General features: G+C 39.0%; 2 protein-coding genes across 2 annotated transcripts; both read right to left on the reverse strand.

Annotated features, from left to right (window-relative positions):
• Nucleotides 1–471: 471 nt before the first annotated feature.
• On the reverse strand, nt 472–4,080 carry LOC135712116 (UDP-glucosyltransferase 2-like). Its single transcript, XM_065235090.1, has 2 exons — nt 3,949–4,080; nt 472–3,881 (listed from the first exon to the last, which is right to left on the reverse strand). The coding sequence occupies exons 1-2, from the start codon at nt 4,056–4,058 to the stop codon at nt 2,414–2,416; spliced, it is 1,578 nt and encodes a 525-aa protein (XP_065091162.1). The 5' UTR covers nt 4,059–4,080; the 3' UTR covers nt 472–2,413.
• An 11,482-nt stretch (nt 4,081–15,562) lies between these two features.
• Nucleotides 15,563–17,293, reverse strand: LOC135712117 (UDP-glucosyltransferase 2-like). Its single transcript, XM_065235091.1, has 3 exons — nt 17,160–17,293; nt 15,920–17,101; nt 15,563–15,852 (listed from the first exon to the last, which is right to left on the reverse strand). The coding sequence occupies exons 1-3, from the start codon at nt 17,267–17,269 to the stop codon at nt 15,567–15,569; spliced, it is 1,578 nt and encodes a 525-aa protein (XP_065091163.1). The 5' UTR covers nt 17,270–17,293; the 3' UTR covers nt 15,563–15,566.
• Between the last annotated feature and the right edge of the window lie 1,613 nt (nt 17,294–18,906).

Genomic DNA, 18,906 nt, shown 5'->3' on the forward strand with positions numbered 1-18,906 from the left:
ACACTGACCATGTATCGAATGATGTGTTTGGAATGTTTTGGGTTGCCTCTAGTTTCAAGATCCGGAACATGTTCCGGTCATATCTCTGGAACGGGTTGATCGATTCCAAAAATCTATGAAGCTATGAAAAAATATATGAAAGATAACCTAATCCAATCATTTGAAAACATTTTAGCATGTAAAAATTCGCCATCTTGGATCGCCATATTTTCAGGATACAATTTACCTATAAATTCTGATCAGTGAAAACCTTTAGACAGTACAAAAGTCCTCTGATGGCATTGGAAAATTGTGACTGTATTTTACAAAACTTACCAAGGAAGCCATAAACAGATCCAATGTAACACATTTAAATATGTTTGATATGAAATAAACAATAGTTAAAACTAAAACTATCTCGTATAAGGAGAATGTTAAATTGTGATTGCATCAGTGATAAGTTTTCATCGGGAAAATTTTTCGCTATGAAAAACGTTTGGCTTATGGGTGATTCAGATTAACTGTGACTTTAAAAAATGGTCATAACGATTGAACGCTTGAATGAATTTTTGATATGTATCAGTGTAATTGAGATTTACTACTTATATAACCTTCAACTTAGCATACTTAAATATAAATCTCTCTCCATTTACTAATTTGTCACAAAATTAATCACAGCTGGGTATCACGTTTCAGCTCCAGCTTGTGGAGTCCTGGTGATGCGTTTAAGCTCAGATATTGAACAGATTTTCCAAGCATGGTTCCTACATAATGTTGCGAAAAATAAATGTTTCATTCACTTGTAGAGATTTCAGATTCTAAAAGATAACACACGAATTTATACAGATTTATAACACCCTTCTTTTTCACGTCCTTGGCTCCTTAAAATCGAAAACGAATGAAATTTATAATACTACTATCAATACAAGCGGCGCCGGTGTTGTAGTGGTAAGCGTGATTGCCTCTCACCCCAGCAGGCCTGGGTTCAATCCCATTAGGCGTCACCGGGATTTTCTAAGGCATAAAATCTATGATCACGTCTTCCTTCGGAAGGGAAGTAAAGCCGTTGATCCCCGGTTCATGAGTTGATGGGTCGATAGGTAGGGTCCAGGTGTAGGAGCTGCCTCCCTGGCGTCGGTAGCATTGGTGCTCAGCACGGAAAACAAGATCGACGGAAAACAAATCAAGGAAAAAAAAATACTATCAATACAAGATGAAATTTATAATACTACTATCAATACAAGATGACATTTGTAGACACTTCATAACAAAAATTCTTGAAGAAACATATATTCTACATATATTTTACCCATTGAGAATGGCATATATGGGAAATCGTTGACAGTTACTCTGAATCACTCTGTACATCGTACGCACAATAAACATCAGCAATCTCTATATTTAAACTTATGTTAAATTTCATAATCTTGCAAATCACAGGTTGCTTTAATCTTGTGAATAATTACACATGTTTTTTTTTTTATTCTGTCCTTAAGGTTTTGGTTGAAAATTGAGATCACACCATCAAAAATAGAGGTGAAAAAAATCGAGTTAAACCAGAATTGAGTGTACTTGTTGCAGTATTTTGGACGATTAATTCACAATTATGTCTCACTTAAATCAATACGCTCCTACCAGTTGCAACCTCATACTAATATAGCGACTAATAAGTTCAAATTTTGCGACGACCATAGCTGCACTTACCTTCAAGGATCATGTTGCTTACGTTTCCGCTAAGGCTTAAAACCAACTTGGTTTCATGTTTTAGTTCACCAAAGTTTTCAGGGATATTTCCTGCTTGGAAATGTTTTATTTCTCTGTTCACTCTACATTAGAATACTGCTTGGTAGTATGGGCTCCATTCTATAACAATGGGGTGAAACGCATCGAGTTCATACAGCGGAGATTCATACGCTTTGCTCTTCGTTGGCTACCCCGGAGAGATCCACCAAATTATGAAAATCGGTGCAATTTGATGAGCCTACAATTACTCTGCGCTCGACGAGCCGTCTTCAAAGCTATCTTTATTGTTGATCTTTTACGACCTGATATCGATTGCAGCCTAATCAACTGTTGGGGATTTTACCAAACAAGATTGAGTGTGTATATTTACATCGTTCATCATCCACAACTTCTAATAACAAACACAGCTGATTGTTTTCTGATATTATCCTGATAAAATATAAGTTATGAATTATACAAGAACTGAAAGTGACACTTTAAAATTTTAATTCTCAATTCTTCATCTTAACTTTAAAAAATCTATAAATAAGTAACATATAAATTTACAAAGCTTTTGATGTGACGACTATTTAATATACCTCTCAATCAAAATCATGACAATCCTGGTAAGTAAAGAATGGGTTGACTTGTTCATATTTTCTCCATAACATAAACACAAGAATCCATATAATATTAAGACTAACTAGCTAACTTAGCTTTGCTTTTCTTTTCTTTCAGATCTCTCCGACAAATGTTTAGTCAGCATTTTAACCATTGTCAAAGCAATGTAAAGTAACGAGAGTGTCACTGTGACTGCAAAAAGAAGAACATCATACGAGTACTTCTTAATCCAATGTAAGTTGACGGTACTCGGCTGTAGCATGTCACTATCAGGATTCCGAAGAACCCATTCAACCCACCAAACAGCGCGCTGCAGTGGAGTTTCGGGTTGATCTCGAAACAGTATCGACAATCGTTTCATTTTATCACTGTAGCTAGAGTTGGTCAAAATATCCGTAATTGAATCGACGAGCTCAGCTGCAACCATGTACTGAACTATAAGCCGCTTCGCCACTCCAAGGGATACACAATAGTTTATATTGCGAAACTGATCGGCAAATAGTGGAAATCCAATTATTGGCACTCCATTCCAAATTGCTTCCTGTGTGCTCAGAAGACCGCTATGAGTGATAAACAGTTTGATGTTTGGATGCGCGAGTAGATCATTCTGGGGCATCCAAGCTCTGATGTATACATTTTCAGGGACCTTCATCGGCAGTTTGGATTCGTCAGATTCGAACTTCCAAAGGAATCGATACTGAGGTAATGCCTTCATTGCTGTCAGAATCTCTCGAATGGGGCCTGGACCAAGCGTATCACTTCTGGCATTTGATCCGAGTGAGAACAATATGAAACCATTTTTCGCATTGTTCACGATTCGGTTTAAATCCTCGGGAAGAGGCTTCGATTTTTGAATCTGCATTCCACCAACAGGAATTACATTCGGCATAAGTGGTTCCTTGTACTGAATCAGTGGATTAGAATTTATAAATAGCAACCTGATACTGCTTTGAAGGTCTTTTGCACTCGGAGAATTTGGAAAGATTTGTTTAATGATGGCATCAGACTCCGGATACAGGTAAACATCCTTCGAAATGATTTCGTACAAATCATAGAACCAGTTTTGTAGTCGCTCCCAGAACGTCATCGCGACGGGGACATCATATGAATGGTTTGGTATCGTACCCGAGTAGGCATATGATCCAATTAAAGGTGACGATGTTGCCAACGCATTGTACGGCGCTGATGGGATGTAAGGAGGGTTTCCAAATCGATGCATCAGCAGAGATGCAAAACATGGACCAAACATGTAATCACTCATGAACAAGTCGAACTTGAACGGTTTTGGGTAGTCCATTAACTGTTTGAAGCCTTTCGATTTGATTCCAGCCTTACAGCATATTATCGAAAACTCATCCAAAAACCGTAACAAGTCTAGTGGTTTCTTGTGCATCTCAAAAAAGTCCGGCATTTTACGACCACTTGTATTATACATTTCACTATAAAGATTTTCTAGGTGGATGTATGACACATTTTTTGGAGGGTTCTTCTCAACATCGGGACTAACGATGGTCACATTATGACCTCTCTCCGCCAGCGTATTCATCAATGGTCGGAACCTGATAGATTTGAAAACAGTTTAAGCTGTAGTTTAATTTGTCGTTATTTTTTAGCCATACAACTTACCATATAGAATGGCTGGGTGATGGAACTCCTGATAGCAATAGAATATTAGCTCCAGTGACTAGCGTAGGAATGACCGTCAACAGAACAATTAGCCAAACAGTGTGTTCCATGGTACAACAAAATCGATCTTCTCAGTATCAAGTACAAGGACAATATTGAAGCAGCAGGAGCACCATGGATGTATTTTTATGTAAGGCCTTATCTTCATCTGAATGACGATGCATTTTATTGATAATTTCTGTTTACATTCGTAGTAAAACTATTACTCTTATCTGCTACAATTTACATGGTGTCTGCCTTGCACGTGAATGTTCAGATTGCTGAAGATAAATAATGATATGAGTTTTTTGGAGACGAGCGACACAATAAAGGAATTGAGATAACTGATTGTACTACCGCTATACGCAAAACAGGCCCATGTAGGAAATTGAATTTCATGTAGGGTACAGTAGAGTGCTTCGTTTTTAAAGAAAGAGTTTACAATCATTGCAGCCACCCTCCGATTTGAATCCCAAAATATGAGTTAGCGCAAAATATGAGTGAAGAATAATGGCACAAAAAGCTGACGATTGTAAATTTCTTACATTTCATCAATAAGTCCCTATCTTTTTCATCTTGTTCAAGTGGTCAAAATTAAAAAAAAAAAAAAACAAATTTTGTAGCTTACCAGAGACAATGTGTTATAACGATGAAGCACGGGGAGAATAAAATTAAATCTGGTTGCACGGCAAACTAAGTTATTTTGTCTGCAAGGTTCGGCAACCCGCAATTTTGTGTTTAATTCGAGTGACTTTTGATTTGAGCGACTATTGTTTGCTTCAGCATCACGGTGAAACAAATACTTTTTTGATCGTATCGGTAGTAATGCCATTAAAATGCATGGCATCATCATATTAAAAATAACAGAATAACACGTTAAAAAACGTCAGTTTCTTCTGGTTTCCAAAAGACAGTGTCGTCAGAAAAAAGTTAGTGGGTTTAATTCTGTCGGCTTCCTCCCGATTAAAGCGTGACAGAAAACTCTCGATTATGTAGCGTAAGTGATGATATTGATAAATGAATTGTCATTTAGATGATAGTCGATTTATATTTTTCATACGCAAACTTAATAGAATTATTTAAATCTATAAAAAATGAATATCAACCTCAATCTCAATACTCCCCACACTTTTTTCTTGTGAAACTCTCGTGCTTATTTACATTGCTCCATTGGAACCGCGTTTGACGATTCGATTGGAACTCTTGGTTTCAGTCTTTGCACGTCTCTGTAGCTTACCGGCACTGTTATAAAACTACTACTGTCGATTTTTAAATTGTTATGCCTGTGCGAAAATATTTCTGAGGAATAATGTTTTGCACGAAAGTGGTGGAAAATCTGCAATACCATTGAAAAAATAATCGATGTTGACCCAACATTGACTCGACATAAACCCAAAATTGACCCGACAACAACATGACATTGGGTCGACATCGACCTTAAATTTGCCTTGCAATGATCCGGCATCGAGACCATTTTGCTGGGTTTTTACCATACTCCACTGCCGTATATCAAATGATAGTGACAGTGACAATGAGCTTCGAATGAGAAAGCGGCTCTTCAAATTATGGTCATGTGAGAATTCGTTTTAGCCGGCGCCGGTGGTGTAGTGGTAAGCGTGACTGCTTTCTAGCACCCCGATGGGTCTGGGTTCAATCCCAGCCGAGGTCAGTGGGATTTTTCTGAGGCATAAAAATCTCTGGTCACGTCTTCCTTCGGAAAGGAAGTAAAGCCGTTGGTCCCGGCCCATGTGTGTTGAATGGGTGCGATATCCTACGCAGGTGTGGAAGCTGCCTTCCTGCTCATTCGATTGCCGTCAATGGATGGCAATCGATGTCCGTCGGTGATTGGCACTAGATTGCGGAACAGAGACCGACGTTAAATAAAGGAAAGAAGAAGAATTCGTTTTCACAGAATTGATTGAATTGATCATCATCTTCAATCGAATGATATGAAAATTTTACTCGTCGTTAACTTCTGGTCGTACAACTTCCGGACACGACCTTTTGCGACCGTATTCTGTTTCTCGTCACGGTTTGGGGACTTCCGAACCTTAAACGTACATAGTCCAGCTCGAGTTTTGGTATTTTGCTCACATGCAACTTTTTAGCCACATCTCGAACTGAGGCGTTCGGTTTCCGTTTAAAGGCCCCAACCACGTGTTTGTGATCGTTCTCGTTGACCTGACGGTTTTTTTTTTTCGGATTTTCGCTTCCGATCAACAATCAGACGTTTTTCGAACCGTTTTATGATACCAGGCACCGTGGAATTCGCGATTCCCATCTTTTTTTCGATGACACGATGCGACAGATCCTTATTCTCAAAGTACTCGTGCAAAACTTTTTTGCACACGCACTGTTCTTTCGCCGCCATTTTGAAAACTTTTGCGCACCTGATGAAATAAACTCACAGAGTGTAAACAAAACACATTAAACTATGTCTACGCAAAATTTAGATTAATTTTACCCAACGGATCAAAAGTTAGAGCAATTTGAGTGTGTGCGGATTTTAAAAGGTACACCCTTTGCAACAGAGACGTTATCATTTACTCGCAAAATTACCATGCATTTAGTTTACTGGTTTTCAACTTAAACTGGTTAAACTTCAACCTACCTAGAGAACGCATATCTCTATTCAAGTGTGAAACGGCAACATCACGTGTGTCGCAACAATGTAAAAGATGTCGCAAGTCATAAAGATAATAAATAAGTTTCATGCATATAATTTTAATTTTTACTTGACTGGCACTTCATCATCACATACACATATTCTGTCACGGGGAGAGGTTAAGAACCTGTGACAACCAATACATTAGGTATAGGAAAAACGTGTCGAAAGGGATGGAAGGGGGGATATTTTTTCAATTTAACGTGACATAATTAAAGTATGGCCCCCAATATGTGATAATAGTTAAGAAATAATTAACTAAAAATATTCATATTCATATTGAAATATCTTAATCTATAAGGTTCCTCAACTGCAATAATATACTATTTGTAACGTGCCAAAAATCATGTGGATTTGGACCTCGATCGCTTAAAATGTTTGGAAATGACTAGAAGATAATATGCGTGGAAGCATCGGGAATGCACTCCTTAATATGCACTGGAGTCACTTTTTACGCGGGGTATACGAGCCGCGTGAAAAAAAAATCCGCGTAAATTTCGAAATCCGTGAAAATTTCAAAATTCACCTAAATTCCAACCAATTAAGGTTTTAACAATTTTTTTTTTGTAATTTTTTTAATTGTAGAAACCCATGTTGTCTCACGTATCTTCAGCATATAAGATATGTTAGTGTACACCAAACATTGAGTTTTTCTAACGAAGTTATAAGTTCTGAAATATATTATATTTTGATGTTTATTTTAATTATATAAAATATTACAACTTTGTAACTGTAACTGTATATGTACATTGTCGTGATTTCCACCATTTGGAAAAGGACCGTAATCTCTGCGCAGCATTTTGTGATCACTCAACTTCACACTTTAAGATCTTTTTCAAAACTGCTTGACTGAACCGTCGGAAAGCTGTCCAGGCCCGTCTCTCGGTAACGCGAAAACGAGGAAGAGTGAGAGAGAAATAAAGCCGAGAAAGTCTCTGAACGAAAGGCTTTGTTTTGATTTTCCCACTGTCACAGGGTTGTCCTCATACCCATGTTCACACACTAAATGAAAACTATTTAAATGAACTCTTAAAGCGAACCAAAGTTATTTCACTTTACTAGCCCAGTTCCATCCTTTCTCTACATCCTCCTGCTCGCCTACTCTCTTCCAAATTTAGTTACATTATTAAATGGCCTTTAAACGGAGCCAGGGGTCAATAAACCGTTAGTATGCTAAATCCCATCCAACCAGAAAAATTCCTAGACCGAACCGAGATTCAAACCCAGCCGCCACCAGCACGGCCTTGCTTTGTAGCTCTGCGCATTTACCCGCAGACCTAAGGGAGGCTCAAATGTATATACAAAAATACCAATTGGATGCATTCGACACATATGTATTTACCATTGATGTTGGGAGAATCTAGGAAAACGACAATAAAGGGAAACTTTTAGATCTTTTTACTTTTATTTAATTGTGAACAGTGCTGACCTCCATTCTTGCGTTTTATGCTATGTTGTATAGTAAACAAAACTATTCCTGTTAATTATTACTGAAAAATCCTATAGAGAAACATGTCGTTATACCTTTCAGGTCGTTTTATATTCCGTTTAGGCCTCACAGACATTTGCTGACTCATATCTTCAGCAGAAAACTCCTCATCTCGCAGAGGACCTGCACTATTCCACATCTCGTGCAACTCTTCATCTCTCATACCACCCACGTCTGCATCCGGATTTGGAATAGAGTTGTCGTTTGTATCTGCATCGGCTACCTCGAAGTCCATTGCTCGTTTGACGTCCTGCACGTTTCTAGCATACTGTACACCCCGACTGCTCTGAACGACGACTTTGGCACCTTCCCGAGTCAAAACAGTGTACCTTTCCTTCGAAAACAATGGATCAATTTTGTTTGATTTTGCGACCGCAACTACGACCCTGTCACCGGCCTTGATGTCGGAAAGCTTAGCTCCTCTACGGTTGTCCGCGTAGCCCTTGCTCACAAATTTCGATAGAATATCATGTTCCTTAACGTTGTGACGATCCAGTTCATTGTCAGACTTTGACTCCCAAAGGGCCGGAAATGTTCCCCGGTACTTCCACCCAACGAGGAGCTCGAAGGGTGCGATACCGAGTCTGGAATGGGGCTTAATTGTGTTGTGGACGTGAACATACCTATGAAGAGCAGCCCTCCAGTTGGTTCCATCTTGCTTGCTACCAGCTAAAGCTTTCAGAATTCCTTGATTCTGACGCTCTACGGCTCCATTCGACTGAGCGCTAAGAGGGATGGATTTCTGAATTCTTACTCCTTTCTGTTCCCAATGCTCGACAAACTCTGTGCTGCGAAATGGCGGCCCATTGTCGCTTTGCATGATCATTGGCAGGCCCCACGTTTCAAAAACCTTTGACAGAGCTGCATTAGTGCACTTTGCGTCTATGGATCTTACTTCCACGACTGCCAAGAATCTCGAGTAAGTGTCAACCACAATCATAAATTCACCGAAGCCACATCCGCGCACTGTAAGGAAATCTATCTGCAAGATTTCCCACGGTCCATCAGAAAGATTTCGACTTGAAAGAGGAATCGGAGGGTTTCGTCTTGTAATAATCAAACACGTCTTGCACGATTTAACGAACTGTTCAACTGCACTCCTAATACCAGGCCACCAAAAGTATTCACGAATAATGCGTTTCATTGCAGCTATGCCCAAATGTCCCTGGTGTGTTGATTCCAAGGCGCTCTTACGTAAGGTTTTTGGAAGTACTATTTTATGGTTTTTGGACACTGTTGATCCCAAGCAGTGAAAGTCGAGTTTATGTGGTTCATATTGGCGCAAAGACCTCGGCCATTTGTTAGATATCATCGCTTGTCGTACTGAAGAGAGTTCATTGTCATTTTCTGAAGCTATTTCAATATCGCTCCAAGAGATATCCATCAAACCTGCATCGAGAGCATAAAGTACGTGTTTCTCGTCACTATCATCGAAGGGCGCATCTATTTGAGCCTTGTACATCGACACTCAGGTACACATCTTGCCCATAAAAAGGCAGTTGACCCTATCGGATCACGCGTTTGATAAGACTTCCACTTATTAACGCACCAACCTATTCCAAGGGTGGATTCTTTTTTTTTTTATATCTTCCGAGAATTCCACTCAGAGATGTGTCATGCCAAAAAGGGAGCATTGAACCCTATCGCATGACACGTTCAATAAGACTTCCACTTATTGACGCACCAACCCTTTCCAAGGCTGGCCTTTTATTTCTTAAAGTCTACTGAGAATTCCACTCAGAGGCACATTTTACCAAAATAAGGGCATTATTATTACCCTATTAGATCATGCATTCAACAAGACTTCCACTTATTGACGCACCAACCTATTCCAAGGCTGTTTTTTTTTTATCTACCGAGAATTCCACTCAGAGACGTATCATGACGTATTTAAAGTCTACTGAGAATTCCACTCAGAGACACATTTTGCCAAACCTATGGCATTGGACCCTATCGGATCACGCGTTCAATAAGACTTCCACTTATTGACGCACCAACCGTTTCCAAGTCTGAATTTTTTTTTTTTTTCTTAAAGTCTACCGAGAATTCCACTCAGTGACACATCTTGCCAAAAGAAGGGCATTTGGCCCTATCAGATCAAGCGTTCAATGCGACTTCCACTGATTGACGCATCAAAATTCACCACAATTTCTTGCATACCATAATTTGAAAAAAAAAAAACAAATATAAACATAGGATATATTAAATCTAACTATGCACCGTCATTCCTTTCACTGGCACCAATACATTCGTACGCCGGTCATTGCATTAGACGCCAGCATACCGCCGTGGCCGAGCGCATAATTTATTTTTCGTACGTCCCTTCTATCATGGCGGACGATGGTTTTCTTTCGTTATCATCTCAACAATTTTCACTAGGCAAAAATGGCCAAACGAAAAAAAAATAACAAATTTGCGATTTATACAGACTTACCCGGGAGCGCTTCGGTTCCCCTCGACGGTGCCATTGTCGTGATTTCCACCATTTGGAAAAGGACCGTAATCCCTGCGCAGCATTTTATGATCACTCAACTTCACACTTTAAGATCTTTTTCAAAACTGCTTGACTGAACCGTCGGAAAGCTGTCCAGGCCCGTCTCTCGGTAATGCGAAAACGAGAAAGAGTGATAGAGAAATAAAGCCGAGAAAGTCTCTGAACGAAAGGCTTTGTTTTGATTTTCCCCGGGACAATGGGCCGCCATTTCGCAGCACAGAGTTTGTCGAGCATTGGGAACAGAAAGGAGTAAGAATTCGGAAATCCATCCCTCTTATCGCTCAGTCGAATGGAGCCGTAGAGCGTCAGAATCAAGGAATTCTGAAAGCTTTAGCTGGTAGCAAGCAAGATGGAACCAACTGGAGGGCTGCTCTTCATAGGTATGTTCACGTCCACAACACAATTAAGCCCCATTCCAGACTCGGTATCGCACCCTTCGAGCTTCTCGTTGGGTGGAAGTACCGGGGAACATTTCCGGCCCTTTGGGAGTCAAAGTCTGACAATGAACTGGATCCTCACAACGTTAAGGAACATGATATTCTATCGAAATTTGTGAGCAAGGGCTACGCGGACAACCGTAGAGGAGCTAAGCTTTCCGACATCAAGGCCGGTGACAGGGTCGTAGTTGCGGTCGCAAAATCAAACAAAATTGATCCATTGTTTTCGAAGGAAAGGTACACTGTTTTGACTCGGGAAGGTGCCAAAGTCGTCGTTCAGAGCAGTCGGGGTGTACAGTATGCTAGAAACGTGCAGGACGTCAAACGAGCAATGGACTTCGAGGTAGCCGATGCAGATACAAACGACAACTCTATTCCAAATCCGGATGCAGACGTGGGTGGTATGAGAGATGAAGAGTTGCACGAGATGTGGAATAGTGCAGGTCCTCTGCGAGATGAGGAGTTTTCTGCTGAAGATATGAGTCAGCAAATGTCTGTGAGGCCTAAACGGAATATAAAACGACCTGAAAGGTATAACGACATGTTTCTCTATAGGATTTTTCAGTAATAATTAACAGGAATAGTTTTGTTTACTATACAACATAGCATAAAACGCAAGAATGGAGGTCAGCACTGTTCACAATTAAATAAAAGTAAAAAAGATCTAAAAGTTTCCCTTTATTGTCGTTTTCCTAGATTCTCCCAACATCAATGGTAAATACCTGGTCTAGACGATACTTTGTAGAAACTTACCTGAAAAAAGTCTGCTCAGGATGTTGAGAAATCCACGAGGATCAAGCCTACTCAGTCATTCGTATCGCTGAAATACCCTCCCAATCAAAACTGTAGGTCTACCCTTTCATTTTGGTATTTAATTCAAAATGTTCTATCGAAGGTCATTTTTCCACAACAATTTCTGGAAAGAAGATCAAACTGGAAATTTGGTATGGGATTCACGCGACTAATTTCTTAATGTTCTAGGCTAGATGGGACTCTAAGTTTTCATTTGTTGAATGATAAAACCATACTGTTTTTTAAGAAATTGGTTTCTTTCCGTGAAACCGTGATATCGGCAACCAGCTGATCATCGATTCAATAATGGTCGGCTTGAAATATACGTGAATCAAATAGAGATATACTATAAAAGTTCTAATCAATAAACGCATTAGTTTAAATGATCCAACGAAAAAAAAATTGTATAAGTATAAAAACACTGTACCGCTTGAAGTTTGTCCTTATGAATTTATTATCATCGTTTTCCATTTGCCAGAGGGATGGTGTAAGGCATGTTCCTCGGTTTGTACCGTTTGGTACCAACGTGTAATGCGTTATGATTTTTTTTTTGTTGAAGCATGATTCATGGGACCTCCCTTAGCTTAGTCGGTAAAGGCACAGCTACAAAGCAAGACCATGCTGGAGGTGGCTGGGTTCGATTCCCGGTCTAGTCTAGGAATTTTTCGGGTTGGAAAATTTCTCGACTTCCCTGGGCATAGAGTATGATTTTACTTGCCACACACTTAGTTAAGAGCACGCAAAAAACTAATATGCCATACGCAATAAGCTTGAAATGCGAGGAAGAAGAAGAAGATGAACCATTAAGAAATAAATGTCGCGATCGAACATGTTCATGGCCGATTAGTTTTTGATGTGTTGTCATGTGTGTACGCGTCTGCCCTAACACGATCATGAGGGTCGTGGTGAAAGACTGACGGTAGTCACGGCGGGTCGTGTTTGTTTGTGTCGGTCGATTTTAAATAAGTAGTTTTTGGAGTCACCGGTCACTTCAATTCATCTGGAGTTTCACATAATATTTAAAAAATCTATGGGCTCAGGACGGTGATGCCTGAGAGGATAATGTAGTGTGATTTTTTGAAGTTAGGAAAACTTTCGATTACTTTGACACTGAGTGCGGGGACAAATTAACAAGTGAGAGTTCCAGTATAGAGCTAAGGGTATTAGTATACTATTTTTGCATGTGACACTTAATCAAAATAAGAATAATACATTTCGCTAAATAGGAAGAGCAATGAGTGCATCAATAAAACTCAAAAGAACAGAAATCTCTATTAAAAGTGCGTAACTTGGGCGCAATCACCAGTAAGGTAACAGTGCCTATAATTGTATAAATTGTAAATTGTATATTACATATTGACATGTAGCTATTTGTTATTTTGGCGAAACATGTGCATGAAGTGACATTTAAAAAATATATTCGCCTTATTTACACCTAATCGTGAAATATAATATTCCTTTTCAGTTTTGCATTGAAGTTTGAATTTGTAATATCTCACCGCATGAACAAATTGCGTGAAATGTTGACGGAAATAGTATCGTAATGCTTATGTTGGTCAAATTTTGAACTAAGATTGTTGCCACTGCCGCTATCAAATCAAAATATATGTAGAAAAAAATCAAATATTAAAAAAAAAAACCTGCTTATACGCTGTAATCTATTGTCAAAACTACCATTATCACGTTCTAAAAATAAATAAACGTAATGAAAAAAATGTATTGCCATTTATGTTGCGTTTGATTATGCCAAATGAAAATTATGCTAAGCGACCCACTTTTCTATTTTCACGTGTTTCTTAGTTTATGCTAAATGACTATTTGTAAAAAATATTATGCAAAATCACCTTATGTCAAACGACCTTATGCCAAACGACTAAATAATTTATTTCTGTATATGTACAATTTTTACAATACTACGCTAGCAGCACTTGTTTTCCATTTGTGTTGATATGAGTATTTGAGTAGGTTAGTGGCACATTCCTGAGCTTTTGCACAGACCTGACCTATTTGCTTCCGTTAAAGATACGCCTTCCGATTCAACTTACCCGCAGTGCACAAAACAGTCAGGTTAAATGAGTCATTTTTATATGAATATTAACTTCCATCTACCTCGTTATTCACTGCCTCGTGAGAGTCTGACTTGTTTTGAATCACTGAGCGTACATTTTCTATGGAAAAATGCCTCAATTATATGCTGTGTGAGCGAAGGAAAGCGGTGTGAGTCACCTGTTCGTGAGTGACTGAATGTTTTTGTTGGCTCTTTCATTGCCTCCCCAACCAACCGGTCGTGAAACTTCTTCAAAGTTCTTTATACAGAAATAAAGATTTATGTGGGCAATTCTTTACTTTAAATTTTCTATGATTTCAATATACACATTTAAAAATCTTTATTGATCGATACTTACATTTAAGATTATTTCTTCATCGGTCATATGATAGTAATCTATAAAGGTGCCATACTAAATTTCTTTTAATTTCGATATGTCACATGGACTTTGGAGTATTCTTTACAAATATTCATCAATAAATATTTAAATACTGATATCATCGTAACTTTGAACTTTGACAAAGAACAACAAAAATTGCCATCGATGCACATTGATAATCTCCTTGTTATCGATTTGCATTGCTGATTAAAGAGAGTTCGAGACACACCAGGTGACAGATGGCAATGTTTATATTATTTATCGACATATTCGGCATTTCATCGGAAGAAGCAATCTGCCGGTAAATGAACGAGAAGACCGATGGGCGCGACGCAGCAAATGTTTACCATTGTAGTTCTTCAAGTTTACGTCTATATATTTAATAACCCGTGATAGCATGCGTGGTGGGATTCTCGGCATTTGGAACCCAATGAGGAAAATTTATATCTTTATGACCTCTTTTACACCTACATGGCTGACTGGTTGATGGTTATGACAAATACATATTGAATTCATGTGTGAAAAGATTTACAGAAATTTCAATACACCACATACTAGAGTGTGGTTGCCTGTCGTTGATAAACTCATCAACAGCAGCCGTGGACCCGAGGAATAGCAACCAACAACGAAATCAGTACACCCCAGCTGGCGTGGGATCGAAACTAGAAATTATGCAGATAAAAAATCACAAACAAAATCAGCAGTTGCGTGTATCGATATTTTGATTTTACAACAGACATCGATATTTTGATCTGGCAACACAATCGATATTTTAACATTGGTAACGATTAGTAGCAATATTTTGAGCAAGATCTTCATAAACGATTCACGATTAGACTTTTACCATCTTTACAATTTTTCATGAAATGGTGACGATCACTATCGATTTTTCTTATTAATGGCTTTGAAGATCGATGTATAGAAAATTAAAGAAAATTAACGAAATGGTTGGTCGGGTCGTCCTTTACCGTTTGATACAAACGGTCTGCACAGAGCAATGGATTGAATAGTGCAGTGCTTTCACACTCAGCCTAAGCAGTCAATAATTTTATGCTCTGCTTACCCACGCATTTCAACTTGACCCGATGTTCCTTACAGAATTATGGTAATTTTGCAAGATTTTGCTCCACGCTGTACTATCAAAAATGTATGAGGAGATAAGTTTGATTCCCTTTATCAAAGAATATTCAGGTTGTATGAAGGGCCGATTGTATCATAAACTTTAAAATTATGGATTTAATGTATCACTGGCTATGGATTAATTCAGATTTTATTTTTATTCTCCTTTTGATTTTTGTTTCGTAGAGGTTGATTGTTTCTTGAACACAAAATAATTGACTGAGTAAATGATAACGTGGATCGATATTGCAATCGTGATAAAGATTGCCAACAGCACGTCGAATGCATATTTTGTAGCCCAGCTTTTATCAATTGCAGATGATTGATGATAATTGACATCGGGATTTCTCAAAACCCATTCGACCCACCAAATGGCACGCTCCAGAGGTTTTTCAGGTTGATCACGGAAAACTTTAGATAATTTTTTCATGTTTTGGATGTACCTAAAATTGGAAAATAATATATCATGCTGTGCTTCAACAATCAACCAAGAAATCATTTGAATATTACTTAGGATCAGATATCATTTCCTGGATAGCTTGTTTCAACTCCTCTGAATTGACTTTGTCAATAGAAAGACGCTTCGCGATTCCTACTTTCGTGCAGTAGTTGATGTTCCTATATTGATCGGCAAATACTGGGAATCCAATCAAAGGCACTCCATACCAAATTGCCTCCTGAGTACTCAGTAGACCACTATGCGTAATGAACAGCTTCAAATTGGGATGCGCCAGTAGGTCATTCTGTGGCATCCACGGTCTTATAAACACGTTCTTGGGTACTTCAGTTGGAAACGTATCCGATTCAAACTTCCATAGGAAACAGATGTCTGGAAATGCCCTCATTGCCTCGAGAATGGCGAGGATTCTTTCGCTTCCTAGAGTATCACTACGGACATTCGAACCCAACGAAAATAAAACTACCCCATTTTTGGCATTATCCAATATGGTTTGAAGATCTTTGGGCAGAGGCTTTGGTTCGCGAATTTGGAGACCACCAATGCCAATCACGTTCGGCATACTCGGTTCTGAAAACTGAATAGCAGCATTTGCGTTCAGCATCACTATACGGGCAAGTTTATTGAACTCTGCAACGTAGTCTATATCTGGAATGATTTTTCGTACCAATTGGTCCATGGTTGGATATGTATAATGCTCTTTTAGCACTATTTCATAGTAATCGTAGAAAAAGTTTTTCACTCGTTCAATGAGACACATGTCTTCAGTTGCATCAAAAACATGATTTGGAATGACTCCTGAGTACGCAAATGATCCAGCCAACGGCGTAGTTGTAGTCATCCCGTTGTATGCAGTAACCGCCACCAAAGGTGGGCGATTGAATTTATGCAGTGCAGCAGCTGATATACACGGTCCTCCCAAGTAATCGTTTATGATGAGATCGAATTTGAAATCAGATGGATAGTCCATAAGGGTCTTGAATCCATTTGATTTCAAACTATAACGGCAGCAGCTGATACAAAATTCATCGAACTCAAAAAGCATTCCGAAAGGGCTAATTTTACCCATTCCAAAGAAATCCGACTGTGCCGAACTGGAATCGTTCAGAATACTATCGTATACGCCTTCCATGTGAATAAAGTGGACATTTTCAGGAGCATTTTTCTCCACATCTAAACTTAAAGCTGTTACGTTGTGCCCTTTATCAGCTAGTCCGTAAATCAAGGATCGATTCCTGGCGAGAAAAAATCTATAACCCCCTGACACCCGTTTACTTTATAGAATTAACTTACCATATGAAATGGCTTCTAGAGGCAACTCCGGCAATGTACAAAATATTTGCGCCATCCGCAATGGACACTGCGAGGAAGACAATCAAAACAACAGCACCAATTGATTTCATCACTATCGTACTAAATCAACTAACTGCTGGAGCTGCAATGAAAATTCAAAATTGCGGCTCGCTGCTAATTCTACGCTAATGTTATCTAACACGTTTCAATCATTTTGTACCAACGCAAGCGATAAGGAAATTTGGCAAGTTGAGCCTACCTGGTACACTCTTTTTACTATTCTTACAAAGAAGGGTATGCACAACACTTGGAGAACTAATTTGCGAACATAGGCCTGGAGGACGATCTCTAAACATTCATCTATATTCTCCATGTTTCAACAACCAGGCATGATTCAACGCCCACATTGGTCATACCTGGTCATGATCTGGATGCCTCCTGGAATTTATCCAGACTCTGATATATCTAAGACCCATCTGCTACACTCAGATCACATGAGCATTCATGATAGAAATATTGTGTGCCTGAAGCCACATTGTTTATACCTGATGTCGACGAAGTGTTCAGAATCTTGCCGAAATTCGTCAAGCTATACAACTAGTATTTTTTGTCAGATTATAAATTCGTAAGAAGGGCTAGATCTCACCATAGGTTGAAAAATCCAGGTTTATTCTTGGAAACAAACAAACTAATTCATGGTTTGTTTATTAGAAGTTTTCGAAACATACATTTCAATTAATAATATTAACATTAGTTTTTTTCAATTTTAGTGGAACATCAGTTTTCACTAGAAAATTGAAAAAAAAAATGTTTGTGCCCCTTAATATTTCGTGACAGGTTTTAAGCGGGGGGTGACATATGTTTTTATAGATATTTGTAACGACCTAATGTTCCAACAGGAACTAATACTTATTCGCAACAAATTATACCTTCTTCAGTGTGCTCTTTGCTGCAGTGAGGCCAGTTCTATGGGTTTATATGTAGATAAAGGGTGATACGGTCAAAATTTGGTCAAGGGAAAACGCGTGCAAATCGGTGAAATCGTTTATTTAAAAAATCAAATTAAATTTCTTTTTCAAGTTCAATTAGTATAAAATTCAGGAAAAATATTCAGTTAGGCTTCCGCTTTTCCAAATCCGAATTGCCGGGCCTTACGCTTGACCCCTGCCATCAGATTTTGTACAGCCACCTTGTCCACCTTCTTCGCCGCAGAAAGCCAGTTTGCCTTGAACTTCTGCTCGCCCTTAGCAGTTTTTTTGGTCTTCTTTAGGTTCCGCTTGACAATAGCCCAGTATTTTTCAATTGGGCGGAGCTCTGGCGTGTTGGGAGGGTTCTTGTCCTTGGGAACCACCTGCACGTTGTTGGCGGCGTACCACTCCATGGCCTTTTTACCGTAATGGCAAGATGCCAAATCCGGCCAAAACAGTACGGAACAACCGTGTTTCTTCAGGAAAGGCAGCAGACGTTTATTCAAACACTTTTTCACGTAAATTTCTTGGTTGACAGTCCCTGAAGCTATGAAAATGCTGCTTTTCAAGCCACAGGTACAGATGGCTTGCCAAACCAGATATTTCTTTGCGAACTTTGACAGTTTCATGTGCTTGAAAACATCTGCTACCTTTCCCCTTCCTTTTGCCGTATAAAACTCCTGTCCCGGAAGCTGCTTGTAGTCGGCTTTGACGTAGGTTTCGTCGTCCATTACCACGCAGTCAAACTTCGTCAGCATCGTCGTGTACAGCCTCCGGGA

This window comes from Ochlerotatus camptorhynchus, unplaced genomic scaffold (assembly GCF_037179485.1).
Source record: "Ochlerotatus camptorhynchus isolate MF236.1 unplaced genomic scaffold, CSIRO-AGI_Acam_v1.1 ptg000457l, whole genome shotgun sequence".
Taxonomy (NCBI): Eukaryota; Metazoa; Arthropoda; class Insecta; order Diptera; family Culicidae; genus Ochlerotatus; species Ochlerotatus camptorhynchus.

Excerpts from the sequence above, each read along its gene's own strand:
- LOC135712116 (XM_065235090.1), bottom strand. The coding sequence starts at position 4,058 with ATGGAACACACTGTTTGGCTAATTGTTCTGTTGACGGTCATTCCTACG. Across the intron at positions 3,882-3,948 it reads TCACCCAGCCATTCTATATG|GTTCCGACCATTGATGAATA; the intron begins GTAAGTTGTATG and ends CAAATCTATCAG.
- LOC135712117 (XM_065235091.1), bottom strand. The coding sequence starts at position 17,269 with ATGAAATCAATTGGTGCTGTTGTTTTGATTGTCTTCCTCGCAGTGTCC. Across the intron at positions 17,102-17,159 it reads TCTAGAAGCCATTTCATATG|GAATCGATCCTTGATTTACG; the intron begins GTAAGTTAATTC and ends TTTTCTCGCCAG. Across the intron at positions 15,853-15,919 it reads GAAATGATATCTGATCCTAA|GTACATCCAAAACATGAAAA; the intron begins GTAATATTCAAA and ends TTCCAATTTTAG.